This window comes from Pezoporus wallicus, unplaced genomic scaffold, assembly GCF_028554395.1.
Source record: "Pezoporus wallicus isolate ANWC-B61680 ecotype Strahan unplaced genomic scaffold, APGP_CSIRO_Pwel_v1 contig_6464, whole genome shotgun sequence".
NCBI lineage: Eukaryota > Metazoa > Chordata > Aves > Psittaciformes > Psittacidae > Pezoporus > Pezoporus wallicus.
Window position 1 is genome coordinate 5,976,389 of NW_026642130.1, and position 17,375 is coordinate 5,993,763.

At 42.2% G+C, this 17,375-nt stretch overlaps 1 protein-coding gene across 3 annotated transcripts in view; it reads right to left on the reverse strand.

Moving 5' to 3' along the window:
• EVA1A (eva-1 homolog A, regulator of programmed cell death) overlaps nucleotides 1–17,375 on the reverse strand; it is a 202,963-nt gene that overhangs the window by 98,873 nt on the left and 86,715 nt on the right. For all 3 annotated transcript variants that reach the window (XM_057427660.1, XM_057427657.1, XM_057427659.1), the window contains exon 5: nucleotides 3,161–3,304. In XM_057427660.1, the coding sequence (XP_057283643.1) occupies nucleotides 3,161–3,304 (144 nt within the window). The remainder of the gene's footprint in view (nucleotides 1–3,160; nucleotides 3,305–17,375) is intronic.

The following is a 17,375-nucleotide window of genomic DNA, read 5'->3' on the forward strand; positions in this document are numbered from 1 at the left end:
GTTTTCACATTGGAGGATTTTTCATCTGTTTCTTTGGCTGGGCTAATGGGACCCTAATGCACACAAGAGATCGCTATCACATCGGGCTGCTGGTTACTTGCTTGATTCAATCATCTTGTACATACATGCTAACTTGTAGCATTTCCCTCTCAGCTAACTGATGCCAACAGGCATTTAAAGTAAGATGCAGGGGGATATAACATGATAGGGAGAACTGCTGACTTGAGACACTCCCACTGGCTGGAGTAATTACAACAAATTATTACAAAAAATACAGCTGGGCAAAAGGTTAGATGACACCTTTAGTTAAAACCAGATTCACCAACAAAACTGTGGATGTCTGGCGGGAATTCTTATGTCCAATAAAACATAAGGCTAGAGTAGTGAACCTCCAAAAAATTTGGACATGCTTAAAGAAAAGCTGCTGCTTCATGCATTTACCTCTTGGAGATCCAGAATATGGCTTAGCTCCTGTTGTCAAGCCAGAGAACAGACTGTATGTGCTGATCTGAGAAACACTTGCAGATGTTCACCTGCCAGGACTGGGAGATAAGTTGCCTCACTAGCTCTTCACTAGTCATTGGTCTACACAGCCAGCACCAGCATTAATGCCTGTCACAAAGGCCATGTCAGCAGAAGGGCCATGATTTCTGCTCACATGAGTTTTCAATCAGTACTACCTTTTGTCACCTCATAAATTACTCCCTCAACAGAGTCTTTCATGAATTGCTAACAGAAGATGACATATTCTTCTCTTTCCAGCCCTCCCTATGCTTTAGCACCAAGAGCAGAGTCCCTACAATCCCCATAATTACTAAAGTTTCTCACATGGGAAAGGTCTGCATGAAAACCCTCCTACATATGCTTCCACATTCATTAATATGCTTGCTCTCACCACCTCTTCTGAAGCAGCACAGTGGGTTGGTAACACTGGCCAAGAACATACTGCAATTTTTCTCACAGGTCAGACGAATGACAATGGTCTCAGAGAGTGATAAAGTTACCTATGTCAAACAGCAACAAGAAATGCTTGAAGTGATGCTCAGAGAAACCTGTTCTGTACACCACATTTCCCAAGCTTATGCAAGGATCACCCCTTGTCTTTCACTGCTCTCCAATGAATAACAGCAAAGCTGCATCCTACGCTCCAGTAATCAAGTATTTCCAATCGGAAGAGCTGGGAAACAGGGATATATGTATCTAGATATAGGTCACAGGAAAGTGTGGTCACGTTTGTCAGTCAAAGCCTGTTCCCTTTCACTCCCATATGCTTTGTGAAAGTAGGAAAACACCATACCAGGAGCAATAACGCCTGCAGCATTATGGAAACCTGAAACAGGGACATCCAACAGGAGGCTTTCTACACTGCAATTGTTCTCTAAACCATAAGAATATCAAATTGCCATTTGTTTTTAAAGAATGACAGGATTTACTTCTGTCCAGCACAAGCACACGGGACTGGAATTTGATTTCTTGTTTATTTGGTTTTCACATTTTGAAGGATTTTGCTCTTTAAGAGGAGAAATAGATGTCTAGTGATCCCAAAATCCAGCTCAGAGACATGTCTGAGATCATGGTTTTGAAAAGGAGCCATGGCTACTTTCAAAGGATGAGGCAGATTTCACCCACTAAAAAGCAAATCATGCCATTTTGTGCTTTCAACCATAATTCATTTCCTGGTGCAGTTAAGCTATGACTAGAAAAGTCAAGGTTAGATTAAGAGATCATTACTGCCTTTTGTGGTGGAGTTTGAGACTGGACCACAATGCCAGAATAAAGCTGCGGAGGCCTTTGAAGGAGATATTCTCTTGGAAATACATCCCGGGGCTCTGTTTTGTCCCTGGATTTCTGAGTTATGGAGCTCCTATTTTGCTGCATTGCCTTCATTTCTGTCAATCCCTATGAAGATCAGCTTCTCTCCAGTCTCTTTATGAGATTTTTTTATATTTATATTTTTTCCTGGCTAGAAAATTCACAGGGCTTTGCATGGGTAGCCTTGCTACTTCTTGCTACAGCATTTCAACCAAAACCCAGAGAAACTGAGAAAAAATAATAACCAAACAAACATTAACCTTCCTGCCACTCCTGCCAAATGAAACAACAGCCAGACAGAAACTCAGAGCCTGATGCTCCTGCATCAATCCTCTGCTCGTCAAGGTGCTGTATATTCGCCATGCTATAGCAACTATACAAAATGCTACAGTAACTCCATCTCAAATACTGTCTACCAGATTCAGCATCCTGCACTTACACACAGAGACTGTCCCACAGACCTGTTGCTGTCTGAGGACACAGCCAGCACCTCCTCTACTACATGCCCCCCCATCTGCTCAGCAGACTCAAAATAGCACCAGAATTTCCTTTTCCAGAGTTATGTAGAAAGGGACAGAGAGACTGCGCTGATCCTAGCAACCACTATATAAGCAAAACCCTGAAGCAAATATTTTCAAAAGTATCAAATGCAAATGACCAAAATGTCATCACTGGAAGAAAAAGCAGACCTGATGTTGTTTTCATAACAAAGAGCTCACACAGGAACAATTTTTTTCTCTATTGCAAAATAAGATGACTAGTCAGGTAGGAGTCTGGTCAACACTGTGACTAAAGCTCCTGACTGAGAGTTCAACTCTTTAGTTTTTCCAAATAATAGTATTTTGTTAGGAAAATGTTGCAGTGTTCACCTGAAGATTTTGGGAGTGATTTTCTACTAATGTCGTGGATAAGTATGGATTGGCGATTGTCATATTCTGCCATTCAAAATGTAATACAGAATAAAATAATAAGGATCCTATTGATAACCACAACTTCACTGCAGTCTGATGAAACAGCAGGATGCTGACATTCAGGATCTAAGCATCCACTGCATGGACTGATTTCACCACCACGTTCTCCTGCCTTGCAGAGGCAGTGTTGAATGGGTTAACAAAATATCATTTCTATGTTTTCTGCTTCTTCTATCAAGCCAATAAGTAGAAAAAGAGACAGATTTAAACCACTCAGGTGATCCACAGAGCTTTCCCTTGTTGACCAAAGAATCACCAGAAGCCAACTGGAAGTTCAGTTTTTATGTATGATTACAAGTCCTGTTGTTCTTCACACACCACTGTTCATAAAACACATACCCCAGTGAGAGTTAAAGTAAGAGAATTTCATGGCTCACCACAGGTGTAGATGACATTAAGATGCTTTCGGATGCCTGGGTAACAAGGATCTCCAAATTCATAGGTGCTGGCATATATGCTGCATCTTCTTTTCCCATGACAGCGCTTGATCATGAGCTGGAGAGCAGTAGCCGACTGACACTCTAAAAGGGAAAAGGGATACCTATTTGTGAGTATTTTTTCATTCACATCAGAAATTGCCTAAAAACATTTACCAGACTCAGACTGTGAGAGCACAAACATACGAGTTTTCATGAGTATTGAAACATCTTTGTGTTTACATGGGAAGGTATATCTGATCCTGAAACACCTCTAATAAACTGTAAATTGATGAAAGAAAATTAGCAAAAAGAACAGCGAAGAATCAGAAACCCCCATACAACGGCATAAAGAAGGCAATAAATAAAAGATAGCTTGTTTTCAAAGGGAAAGGGCTACTCGTAATAAAACTATTTCCTTCTCACCTAGCATTTATTCTATAAAAATCTGAAAGGACTCTAAGACAGCTATCAGGATCTTCATTTTAACAGATGGAAGAAAAAGTCATAGAGAAGTAAAAAGATTTACAACAGCAGATCACTTCAAAGGATCAAAAAAGAAAAGACTCAGACATGGGGGAAGCTTCCAGCAGCTTCTCACGGAAACCACACATATAGCCCTCCCACTACCAAAGACTTGCCACACAAACCCAATGCAGCTTGTTTCATTTTAAGGGGAAGAGATAGGGAGAGTTTGAATAGGCTTGTTTAGCCTTTGTTACATGCAGGAGAATTGTCTCAAGTCACCATCTCTTGCCCCCATCTTCAGACAGACATGATCGTGTTATGGTCTGCTCTTAGAAGATGTATTTCTAAGAAGGACAATGAGGATTGAATAACTATGTTACCGTCTACCATCTAAGTAGAAATATTCTGTGAAGTGTGTTTATTTCATGAAAGTAGGAATGTTTCTCATATCAGGACTTTAGAATATGGAAAGCTCTAAAAGTAAATGTTTTGCCAAGTACTGTTTTCTATCAGATGGCTTGTGCCTGTTTTCTCAACTAAGGTGAAAATGATTTGTACAGACTAGCTCTCAAGCTTTTACATGCTAAACTGAGAGCTTGCTTTCACTGTCTAGCCAGGGCCAAGCAGAAGGGAAAGCTAGAATGACAAGACATTCCTTCAGTATTAAGCTGTTGTTAAAAGCAATGAGAAAGATATAGATAAGGGACTATAAACCCCTTTTGGTCACTGATCAGAAGGCAGGGAAAGGGAAAATGAACCCAAAAAAGTATTGCATGGTAGAACCAGCAGAACAGCAAAAGCCATGAGAGAGACAGGAAAGCCACAGAAAACTAAGCCTAGAGGGTTTTTTTCTCAAATCAAAGGCAGCATTTTATTTCATATGCTGCAAATGACAAAACAGGGCCCCATGTGAGCATTTTCATAGTGAACCACCAAAACTTCCTTAGGGTATTTCTGATCCCAGTGTCAAGAGGTTCCAGTGGAAACATCTGGCACACAGCAATCCTGATTTATTGTCTTTTTGTCAAATGTCCAGTTAAAGAAACTCATCAATTCTAAGCACTGCACAAGATTTCATAGAGGGCACCTATTCTTTTGTTTGCTATTGTTTGCACTCCATAATAACAAATTGCCTTGCCCGCCAGCGCAGGAGCACACTGCCTCTGCCTGAGAGTGGCAATTGCCCATTACTGGTCCTGTGATAGGCACAGCAAGTCTTCTGTATATGTCATTACCAGAGATAGTCAGCCTTCCTTTGTAGGAATGAGTGGTAACAAAGTACAGACTCTGCCCTCCACCTTAACTGGTGGTACCGGACTCACTCTTCAGGTGCCAGATCTGTAGATTCAGCACATTTAAAATGTGCCCAGGGGTTTTATCTGTCCTATACTCTCACACTAACCTCACCAGCTTTGTTAACCGCCATTAGTCATATTTGGGTATTGATGACATCCCTCCTTCCATGCAGATGTGAGCAGGCTGCAGTCTCCATCATCTGCACTAGGAAAACAAACAGGGCTCAAATCCAGATACACCATTATCCCCCTTGCTTAAGTGCTACCCTACTCCTTAGCAAGATTACATGATTATCCCAAACAGGTAATATACTCTGAGACATAACAGAGCTAGACCCAATCATTAATATGTAGAAGTCCCACTTCCTGCCAGATATTTTGGATAGAAAGTATAGGAGCAGGAGTACATGGTAGAGGGTTTAGATGCATGGACATGAGGTCGGCCAGCCACAGGGCCAGGCAGTAGGCTCTTTTTCACTGTATTCAGTACAGAGTTGATGATGTGTTTGTTAACAGGTGAGCACAATTCTGATGCTACCTTTATCAGGTAGTTATTTTCTCTAACAGAGGATAGCCTTGCCCATGATACTGATTAAAAAATCATGCCATACTGCCTCCAGGCAGCTGTGAGACCCTGCTCTAGCCCATTCACCGTCCCCTCTACCAATACAGATGTAACTTGAGATATAAGAGTTTTTCCACATAACCCTTGATACCTAGCATCTTCTGTGTAGCTCCATAGCTTCTTCTGTAGCTCTGCCACAGAAGGTCCTAACACTGCAGTCCCTACTTGCATTTTAACAGTGCCCATGTCTAGTCAACACTGTTTGGCTACGTGTCCACTGGTAAATGAAAATTTACCCTGGTCCTGAGGCCAGCTGTGCTGGAACAACCCACAGCCATGCTATTTAAACACTCTTACCCTCCAAAACAGAGTGATGTCACCCAGTCCCTCTCCTTTAACTAACCTCAAACTGTCTTCTGGACTGCCTAGGAGAGTGTTAGCTGGGCCAAGGCAACAAACCATGCCATGGACCATGCTGCAGTTTAACAGTACAAAAGATCCATTTCCAGTATCTGTGCCCAGGCCGTGGTACTGCTAGCATAAATGTAGCCCTAGACACCCAGATTTTTCAGGCATAGACCAGGCCTCCATGTTCACAAATACCAGCAGTGAAATCCTCAATTCTCCAGCTCAACCTGCACTAGCCAAAATGAGCAGAAAAGCAGAAAAGAGTCTCTATAGTTCACTTACAGATGGGGATGAAATACCCTAGCATAAATATTAAGGCACCAAGATTTTAAAAGCCTCTTTTATGTGGACTTTTTGTAAAACTTAACATTGAAAATATAACCAGGAAAAAAAATCACCTGTTGGGACTGCAGCATATAAAGCATACAATAATTTAGTTGGAAGCAATATCTGGATTCTACCCAGTCCAACCTCCTCCTCAAAGCACATCCAGCTTTGATGTTATGTCAGGTTGTGCAGGAATTTGCTCAGGCAAGATTTGCTCCACAGATAAATATTCCCCAACTCCTTGGGCACCTGTTCCAGGGCTAAACCACTCTCCAGGTGAATAATTTTTTCCTTGCATCTAATCAGATTTCCACTGCTGCAACTTGTGTTTATTGCTTTTGGTGTTTGATTGTTTTTACTGTGTGTTTCCAAGAACATTTTTCCATAGAGCCACGTATTTGCTAGTAGAAAACAGAAAGAGCTTTCTCTTCTTGTGACTGAACCAACCTGGGTCTCTCAATATCTCCCCATATGCTGTGTGCTCCAGCACCTTGACCAGCTTGGTGGCTCTTCACTGGACTTACTTCGGTTTTTCAACATATCTCTTGATCAGGGAAGCCGCAAACTGGACATTCCAGTTAAGCAGAGTACCAGAATGTCAAATAGAGTTCATAACCCTCTCCTTGATGTGCTGACAATATTCTTACTAGTAAAGTCCAGTACCCACTTAGCCACCATTGCTGTAAGTCCACACCCCTGACTCATGTTCAACTTCTTGTCCCCTAAAACCCAGTGGTCCTTTTTCTGCAGAGCTGCTTTCTAGCCAGCTGGTCCCTAGCCTATGCTGTTGCAGAAGGTTATTCAGGTGAAGAACTTTGCGCTTGCCTTTGTTGAACTTCACAACATTTCATAAGGTTTCTCCAACTCACTGAGGCTCCTTGGGGTCCCTACCCCTGTTGTAACAACTCTCCTTTCCAATTTCATACCATCTACAAACTCTGTCCCATTATTCAGGTCATCATTGAAGATGTTAAGCAATATTGATCTCAGACTGCTTTTAAATGCCTGCCAGTTTGCCTTCAACAGAGCATTGTGGAGGTTTCTCATAGTAGTCTGTTTCCTTGGCTCCTGTAGCAAAAAGCTGCAAATTAGGCAAGTCTCTACTGTTGCCGCTGACCTCTAAACCATAACAAGCACCAAAACCTGGTGAATGCAGAAGCGTCAGAAAGTTATCTAAGGTATCCACGTTACAAGATCCAGCTAAACTCTACTGACTACATCAGAATCCCACATTGTAAATCCTAGTACTCTTCTCATTTTCCCCATGGTAACACCTGAGTCATTCTCTTTGCATCAGCCACATCCTTCCAGCCCTAATAAAAAAAGAAAAAAGAAATGGACTGTATGGACAAAATTTGACAAAGTATTCACTTCAAAGACTTCCCTTTCATTACAACAGGGAATTTTCTCTTTTTCCCCCCACTCACCCCCAATTTCTAAGCACAAATGCCTTGTGCATTCCCATAACCCCCAGGGCAAACAGCCAGCCATACTTTGAGGCAGAACTGCACCAATACTGAAATTAGCTTTGTCTCCCTTCTTGGTTATTTTTGATCTGTCAAAGTGTTCATTCTCCACCTAACACATTGAACTGTATTATGTGGAGTTTTGTGCAATCAAAACCTTCAAATGGGACCATCTCCCTTATACATTTTAAATGATTTGTAATAAGGAGGTCATTTAGCTGGATGCCAAAACATCATGTTCAAGCATCTTTATTCCCTCGCTAACTAGCACTGCAGATGTCAATAACACATCTGAGAGATGGCTGAGTGATAGATGAGAGTACAACACCCTCATAAATCACAGCCACCACCATGTCATTCAGAGCTCTAGAAGTGACAATGTGGTATTTTCTTTTACCCGCATGTCTCAGGAATATAAAAACACTCAACACCACTCCTGTTGGCTGTTATGAAGTACACGTAGGTAATTTAACTTCCAAATATAAACAAGTCCCTATGAAGCTGGGTTGAATTGAGATCTCCAATTATATCCTTCAGGAGGCGATTCCAGGTCAGAAATCTTCACATCCACGTCCCCCTTCCCAGAGCTCAGACAGGCAAGAAAACAGAGCCTTTCTTTTCCATCAGTCATGCAGTTTGACTCTCAAAAACATGCAGGGAAGCCAAACCCAGCAATGTGGCAAAGTAGAGTTGGGCTATGGTCCCTTTCAGCTGGCAAAATTCACATTTTACCGGTCTTCAGCTGTGGGAGACTAGATGCAGCACTCCTATTGCACCAGATGACGTGCTCATTCAGGGCAAATTCTCCTTTTTTTTTGCTGCTTGTTTGCTTACTAAGTTCAAACTGCAGATGTTATATAAAATAGCAATGTGACATCAGTAACAAACAAATGATCCCCTGTGTCAGAGATATGGGAAGGACACTCATAAATGCCAACACCTTTTCATCAAGTCTGAGGTAAGTATCGCTAAGCAGAGCCAGGCCCCTGCTAAGAACTTTTTAAAGCCCAAATAGCTCAAATCTCACAGCAGAGCAATAAAAACCACTTTAAGACCTCATACATGAAGAGAGCCCACTTACACAGGTTGGGCCAGAGTTACCCTTGGCTTTTATTAGTCTTGGATTGCTTCAGTACACTCCCAAAAAGCAAATACAAATCTGGCTACAGTGAAACTTCCATATGTGAATGTGTTTAAAGATATCAGCTGTGCTTTTGGAATATGGTATTTTAAAATAAAGTTTGGTTTTAGGGGAGAGTGGGATCAGCTTGCTTTATCCTCTTTATTCCTGGCTCCACTTTCTAGAAGCTGCACGTCTCTCCAGCCTTGCTCCTTGTACAAGGTGAAATCTGTTTCGCAGGATCACTCCACAAATGCAGACTGCTAGCCAGTTTCACTTCACAATTTAGTCTAAGCCCTCAGTAGGTAATTGATCTTACCAGTTGCATTTAGTATAAGAATACTCCCTGGTCTACTGTCTTTATCAGCCCAACTTCTGACAGGGTCAAAACACAAATCAGATGGCAACAAAGCCACACTGGAAGATTTTACCAGCTGCAGCTTGCAGACAGCATTGGCCTTAAAACTGGAATGAGTCTCAAGTGATGTAATGTCCATATCACCAACCTCACCACAATGAATGGATTTTAGTCAGTTTAAGGCTGCTTCCCAGCAGCCTCTTCCTGGTGAAAAATAAAATAAAATAAAATTTGGAGCCAATGCCTATTAATCACATCCATTACTTTGGTTACTCACTATTACTTGTTTTTCTCCAATAAGGGTGACGCATCCAAACCTGAAATCCAAGCCATACATTGCTGCTTTTTATTGCAAAACCTAGCTGGGTTTGAAAGAATGCTTCCAGAGATTTTAATTTTTGCATTACTATAACTCTTAGACACTTTGGTGGGGATCGGAGCCTCTTCCAAGACAGCAGTCACCACAGATGCATCCACAAACAGATTTAGACACCTAGTTTTGGGATGGGTGACTACTCCCACAGTGAAGTTGGACATGTGCCAGATGACCAAGAACATCTGTGCATCTGTTAACCTCATCATCAGACTCTCCTGCCACATCCCTGTGGAGCCTGCAAAGGAAGATTTCTGCACAGATGAGGCAAGCTGTACACCTGAATGTGTGAATACGTTAGTGTGCTGTAAGGCTGCCAGGTGGTGGTTTTCTACAGGCTGCCCATGGATCTGGAAAGGCAGCAGGTCATGGAGCACACCCCAACATCAACGTGTGTGCGCTTGGGAAAAAGAAAAATACAGCCTGAGAACTCCACGCACTCATCAGAGGATGCACTGAGTCCACACAGTGGGGCATTCAGTTTACTTTTTCAGCCAACACAGTATACTACCTTGAAGTATCAACAGGTCCAAATGATTGGCTGCAACTAAAGGCTTCAGAAAAAAACTCACTGCCTAAAATACTGTTTCCAGCAGTGCACATGAGGTAAGTGATTAGGAACTGGAACAGGACTGGTGGTACCTGATCAAGAGATGAATTCTGTTGTGTAATTTGGTCCAGTGTAAAAGCATCAGAAGAGCTACATCTCTAATTAAACAGTCAGCAGAACCCTAGCTTTCATTGCTGTCTTTTGAGGAGCAGGTGAAAGAAACAACCTGGGATATCTCCTTGAGGGAAGTCATTTACAAACAATTGACAGCTCTAGGAGGAAACTCCTCCCAAGCAGAGGACAGGATTTTTCCCTTAAACATGCAGCATGATTTCTTGCTAAAGAATAGAACAAGAAAAGTTACTTGCTGAGAGTCATGAAGCAGAGAGAACAAAATGAAAGAGAACCAAGTCAGTAGTTCCTGTAAAGAAAGATGCCTGAATCAGGACTGTGTTTGTCTACTTACTTGCCAAAAGAGAAAGCAAACTTCGATTGTATAACAAAAAGAATGCAAGCAGGAAGAAAGTAATTCTAACCTTGTGAGTCAAGCAGCTGCCTAAATTCTTTCACATTTTACCTAGGAGTGTCTCAAAATTGCCACACTCTGCAAGAGAATCTCTTTCATAAACAGGAGGGAAAGAAGTTGTTCTGCTCTTGGACACTTTCTCAATTATTCTAAAGATGTTTCATAAGCTGTGATTGATACAAAGCTCAGTTCCTTCATAAAGTGACAGCTGCTGCAGGAGTCTAAGCCTCTGCTTCAGCTGCAAATTAGCCAAAATTATCCATTCTAGAAGCCTGTGAAGGACATTATCATAAAGCATTGCTGAGCCGGTCTGCACCAAGTGCAGTATACCAAATTCCAGCTTAGCCCATGGCCATTAAGTTTGATGTTCTCTTTAAAAGCCTGTGCAGAAAACAGACAATAAAAATGCACTTTGTCCACTTTCTCTCTACCAGTAAGCAGGCTGGTAAGGCAATTTCTTTATCAGCATAGTGCTGCCACATAGTTTCAGATGGAGGCGACAAAAACATGCTGGATTTCTCTTTGTTGCCATGGCACACAAGCCTCTATAAAGGCCACAAGAAGTGAGCTGTGTTTAGAACCACAGGGAACATGGAAGACAAGAGGCAGAAAACCAAACTACAGATACTTATCACTTAGCACCAGCCAATGTGAAGACCTACCAATGAAAACAAAAGACTACCCTTAAACAAGAAATTTTGAAGAAGCAGATGTATAAAGAGGAAAGCTCGGGATAATAGAAAGGCTGCTGATTTGGAAGTCAGAACAGGCTTCGGAAACCCTGCACAGAGAATCTGTTCCAAGCACAGGAAAAAACTCCTCAAGTAGGGAACTAAAATAAATTAATTTGTTAAAAGAGATTGTTAAAAATACGTCTGAACTGTAAGCCACTAGGCTGTGGAAAAGGGTTTGCACTCAGGATTGGTGGGGAAGTACCACTGGGGCTTTAGTCCACACAGTTAGCTCTGGTTTCCCAGGTCCCTGTTCCCCAGCTATGGTATAAACAGCTACTTCATGCTGTGCAGAACAGAGTCAGAGAGAACCTCCAACATCTCATGGTCAACATGGAAGCCAAGAAGAGTCTACCTCCTCCACATCAGCGTCAGTCCCAGCAAGCTGTTTCTTTTTCTGTGAGCTTCTATGTTTGAGGAATTTTCTATTTGTTTTTTGCTTTGGCAGTGCCAGGTACTTCAGTATCCTGTTGAGCTGGGTTTCTGATATAAATTGCCATCACCATTATTAAAAATAGCAGCAAGGAACTTTGCATTGGTCCAGCTGGATATAACATCTATGTTTTGCACAATGTGACTGAAAACAGCTGGCTATAAAAGAAATCTGCATCCAAATGTTAGAAGGATGTGAAGACCAGCTTTACATTTAAAAGTACATTTTAATGAAAGAGCGAGAAAAATTATTCACCACACACGTCATAAAACTTTGGAAACTTCAGCAGTAGGCCAGAAAAGAAAAAAAAAAATCTTAAAAGAAACTAATCACATCTAGAGACTGCAACAGAAGGATCAATTGCTGATTTAATTACAAATATTATAGCCACCTTTAGAAACACTTTGTAGAATCATAGAATAGTTAGGGTTGGAAAGGACCTTAAGATCATCTAGTTCCAACCCCCCTGCCATGGGCAGGGACACCTCACACCAGACCATGTTGCCCAAGGCTCTGTCCAGCCTGAGCTTGAGCACTGCCAGGGACGGAGCATTTACTATGTCTTTGGGCAACCTGCTCCAGTTCCTCACCACCCTCATGTAACAAGTTCTTCCCTATATCTAATTTGAAATTCCCCTATTTAAGTTTAAATCCCTTTCCCCTTGTCCTATTGCTGCAGTCCCTGATGAAGAGTTCCTCTTCAGCATCCTAGTAGGCCCCTTTCAGATACTGGAAGGCTGCTATGAGGTCTCCATGCAGCCTTCTCTTCCCCAGCCTGAACAGCCCCAACTTTCTCAGTCTATCGTTATATGGGAGATGCTCTAGCCCCTGTATCATACTCATAGCCCTCCTCTGGACTTGTTCAAACAGTTCCATGTCCTTTTCATGTTGAGGACACCAGAACTGCACACAATACTCCAGGTGAGGTCACACAAGAGCAGAGTAGATGCGCAGGATCACCTCCTTCGACCTGCTGGTCACGCTCCTTTTGATGCAGCCCAGGATACGGTTGGGCTTTCTGGGCTGCAAGTGCACACTGAAGCCAGCTCATGTTCATTTTCTCATCAACCAACACCCCTAAGTCCTTCTCCACAGGGCTGCTCTGAATCTCTTCTCTGCCCAATCTGCAGCTGTGACTGAGATTGCCCCTACCCAGGTGTAGAACCTTGCACTTGGCATGGTTAAACTTCATAAGGTTGGCATCAGCCCACCTCACAAGAGTGTCAAGGTCCCTCTGGATGGCATTCCTTCCCTCCAGCGTATCAACCGAACCACACAGCTTGGTGTCATCGGCAAACTTGCTGAGGGTGCACTCAATCCCACTGTCCATGTCAGCGACAAAGATGTTAAACGAGACCAGTCCCAACACCGATCCCTGAGGGACACCACTCGTCACTGGTCTCCAGCTGGACATTGAGCCATTGACCACAACTCTTCACATGAGGCCATCCAGCCAGTTCTTTATCCACTGATTGGTCCATCCATCAAGTTGATGTCTCTCCAATTTAGAGACAAGGATGTTGTGTGGGACAGTGTTGAACACTTTACACAAGTCCAGGTAGATGACATCAACTGCTCTACCCCTGTCCATCAGTTCTGTAGCCCCATCATAGAAGGCCACCAAATTGGTCAGGCAGGATTTCCCCTTAGTGAAGCCATGCTGGCTGTCACCAAGCACCTTGTTGATTTTCATGTGCCTTAGCATGCCTTCCAGGAGAATCTGCTCCAAGATTTTGCCAGGCACAGAGGTGAGACTGACTGGTTTGTAATTCCCCGGGTCATCCATTTTCCCCTTCTTGAAAATGGGGGTTGTATTTCCCTTTTTCCAGTTGGGAACTTCACCTGACTGCCATGATTTTTCAAATATGATGGACAGTGGCTTAGCAACTTCATTCGCCAGCTCCTTCAGGACCCACGAATGGATTTTATCAGATCCCATGGACTTTTGCATGTTCAGGTTCTTAAGATGGTCTCGAACCTGATCCTCTCCTACAGTGGGTCTAAGGTCTTCATTATAGTCCCTGCATTTGTATTGCAAGACTTGAGCAGCATGGCTAGAGCACTTAAGAACTTCAGCCTTCTCCAAATCCAGGGTAGCCAGGTTTCCTGTTTCATTCCACAGAGAGCCCACATTATCCCTAGTCTTCTGTTGGCAATATACCTAGAGAAGCCCTTCCTGTTATCCTTAACACCTCTGGTCAGAATAAATTCTGACTCGGCCTTAGCTTTCCTGACTTGATCCTTAGATTCTTGGACAATGTCCCTGTATTCCTACCAGGCCGCCTGTTCACTTTGGTTTATTAATGTGAATTCAAATCATTTTATCACCTTTGTATCTGGAACCAGAACTCATACAAAACACAAGGGTCCAGTTTTGTAGAGGCTGACTCAAGAGTGTATAAAGTTGAGCAAATTAATAACAGTTTGCAAGCTTGGGGGCTAAAGTGTGAATCTGAGGGCAGCTTCAAACTTGGCTCCAAGAAGTCTCGGAGAACAAAGCAGTTTTGGTCTGGCAATGACAGTAAAATTTCATTATTTAATCTGCAGCAGAGAAGATAAAAAGCAAAGAAGCTAACAGCTTTTGCTTCACTCAAGTAGAAGATAGGAATGATGCGTTCAGTGCATCTACGGCTCTGAGAAATCCCTGTCTTCGTCTCTCCTATTCATCACAGCCCCACAAAAGTATTTTCCTGAACATGGGTACAGTTCAACAAGTGCCTAGACCTAGGCCAAAGCAAGGTTTGAACTCCAGAAGCTGCGCGATTGGCCCACATTTTTTAAGATGCTACCCAGCTGACACAATCCTCCAGTCACTTCTAAAACAAAGCATGGCATGCTTGCAAACTGACAGGTTTCACATTACCTTTGTTTCTCAGGCACAGCATTCACCATTGTGTTAATTTTGTAATATTCTTGAGTGACATCTGAATTACTTTGCAAGGAACTGTATAAGCTCTGAACAAGTTACACTTGTTTTTATTCAGAGTAATGCCATAGAAATAAGAATAGATTTAAGTCTCTTAAATTTTGCACTTTTATTATTCTGATAAAAGAAGTTGATATTAGCAATGCAAATACCCACTTAACTTCTTCAAATAACATACCAATACCATCACAGCGCCTGCTAGTGCTATTCAGATTACTACTTTCAGAATTTTTATTTACAACCACTGCATGGGGTCATACTTCACTGTAACCAGCTTTTTAAAATGAAGTTGAACTTTGCTTTTGAGACAGATCTTGCCCAGAAGCAAATTTGAATGTATTTTTAATTTTTTTTAAAAAAGCAATTATGTGCATATAAGAGCAACTTCATATGAATCTTTTTTAATGACTCTGTGGAATTCAACAATAGTTTTTGGCTTTCTAGAAACAGCTGTAAAGTGATTTTAATTACCTCCTGGTGTTTTGAGACAAAAAGTAAAACACAAAGTATCTAAATTTGAGAAACAGCTTTCTGAAAGCAGGCTTTGTCCCACTTTAACTTAGCATTCTATATGGGAATTTCATTTCAATTTCAATTTAATAAGATGAGATATGTGAATTAAACAGCAACTGATATTTATTTAGTTTTCACACTTGGATACTTGTGGGTTTTATTATATACAAACAGATTTGCCTCCAAGAACATGTTCTTAATCATGAGCTATACACATAACAAAGTAGTTTCTGCACTGAATGCAACTGAAATGTACATACAGTCACTCCTATGGGCAGGGGCACTCTGAAAGCCTGGTGTGCACATTACAGAGGAAAGATGTGGCCTGACTGCCTCCCACATCTGCTGCTCATCCCACAAACCCAGCCTTACAGCTGTTTTAAAGGCCATCATCTCCCATACGGAGCATTTCAGCCACAAGCACTCAGATCTGCTGAGGGACAGCTGTGCTACATGGCATTATCTGATCAGCACAGATTTCAGTGGATACCCCATCTCCTCCTGCCACCATGGTTCCCCTCTGTTTCCCCCATCAGTGCCAAAGGTTACTGCCCTCATTGCGTCAGCTCCACAGTTTGGAGGACTTTACTTTTCAGACTAAGATTAGAGCAGAGCCACAAATCTGTACTGATGGAAACACAGGATGGTCATGGGTAGTGAAGTGGAAGAGAGCCAGAAATGCACAACAGGAGGGGCAGCAGTCTCTTAAACCAGCTCTTGGGTTGGCAGGAACAGTAACATGCATCATGGAATAAAATGGATTTTTTTACTGCAGGTATTTCATACTTATTCACATGTTAGATCTGATCACAAATAAACTAGAAGACTCCATTATTTTTATGGTGTAATAAATATTTATATGAGGGACTGTGAAGGCTTTGCCTCGAGTCGTATATACATCTGCATCAAGAGGAGGAAATCAAAACAAGCTGGGTTTGATCACCTTCTGTCACTGCACTGAAATGAAAAATGCCAGGGAATGAGCACCTAAAGCACAGGCTCCTTTGCTGAACTCATTCCTCTGCTCTTTTGTTATCAGATCCAGTGAGTTAGAGAGCACCACTGACCATCCATTTTCCCTTTACAGAAGCATAGGAAAGAACTTTTATGTTAAGTGACAAGGACGTTTCACTTCTCAGCAGACCACTCAGCTTAATCCATCCACCACAACCCAAGCTAGGGTTTGGAGTCACAGTTCCCACAGTCTTGTGCTGACTCCAAAACCAAGCCCAGATTCCTTCTACCTAGGATGAGGAGTTATATTGCTGTGGGCTCTTTGTATACATGATGGAGAGAGACAGGGTCCTTGAGAAGGAGACATAGATCCTGATGTTAGAGGTCAGCTGAACATGTCTAGCTCAGTCTCCATCATTCAGGGACGTAGCTACTGTATAAATGTATTTGTGAACCTGTCAGGTGCCCTGAATATGACCATGATATCACTCCACTAAATGGAAAAAGGGTAATGGTTTTACATCTAAGTTCTTCCTCTTTCAGTCTCTTAATTAGACCATTAACTCACACTCAGATACAAGTAGGAAAAAGGCCATTTTTTAAAATTGGCTTCCCTTGGTATAAACAAGCCACTCGGAGACACAGGCAAGAGACAGCTGTAAACAGCTCAATAAAGGGGCAAAGGGCTCAGTGGGCTGAGGGATATTAATGCTTTGTTGCTTGCAAATAGCCCTTTCCCCATAGACCTCCCTATGTTCTGTGTATTCTCTCTGTGCATGCTGGCAGCAAAGTGGAGGTTTTTATTAAGAAAGCTACAAATAAGGTCAAATTCCTTTAGGAGCTTTTCAGAGTTCCCAAGTCATTCAAGGAGGGGTCCAGCTGTTTGCAGGGATTTCTCATTACGGTCAGAGACACAAGTTACAACATGTTTCCAGTTAAAAGAGAATCCTGGCAGATTTTCTCTTTAACATGGCAGGGATAGGATAGCGTTCTTCACAATACTTCCCCTTCACAGATGCTAAGCACAGTCATATATACAGTAGACAGAGAGAAAACATGCATGTGGCGTTGTGTGGTGTGTGAAGTCTAACTCGGGGATCTTACATAACCCAAAAGCAGCACAACAGAGGCTTGGATATGCAGGTGTTAAAGGGCTACACCAT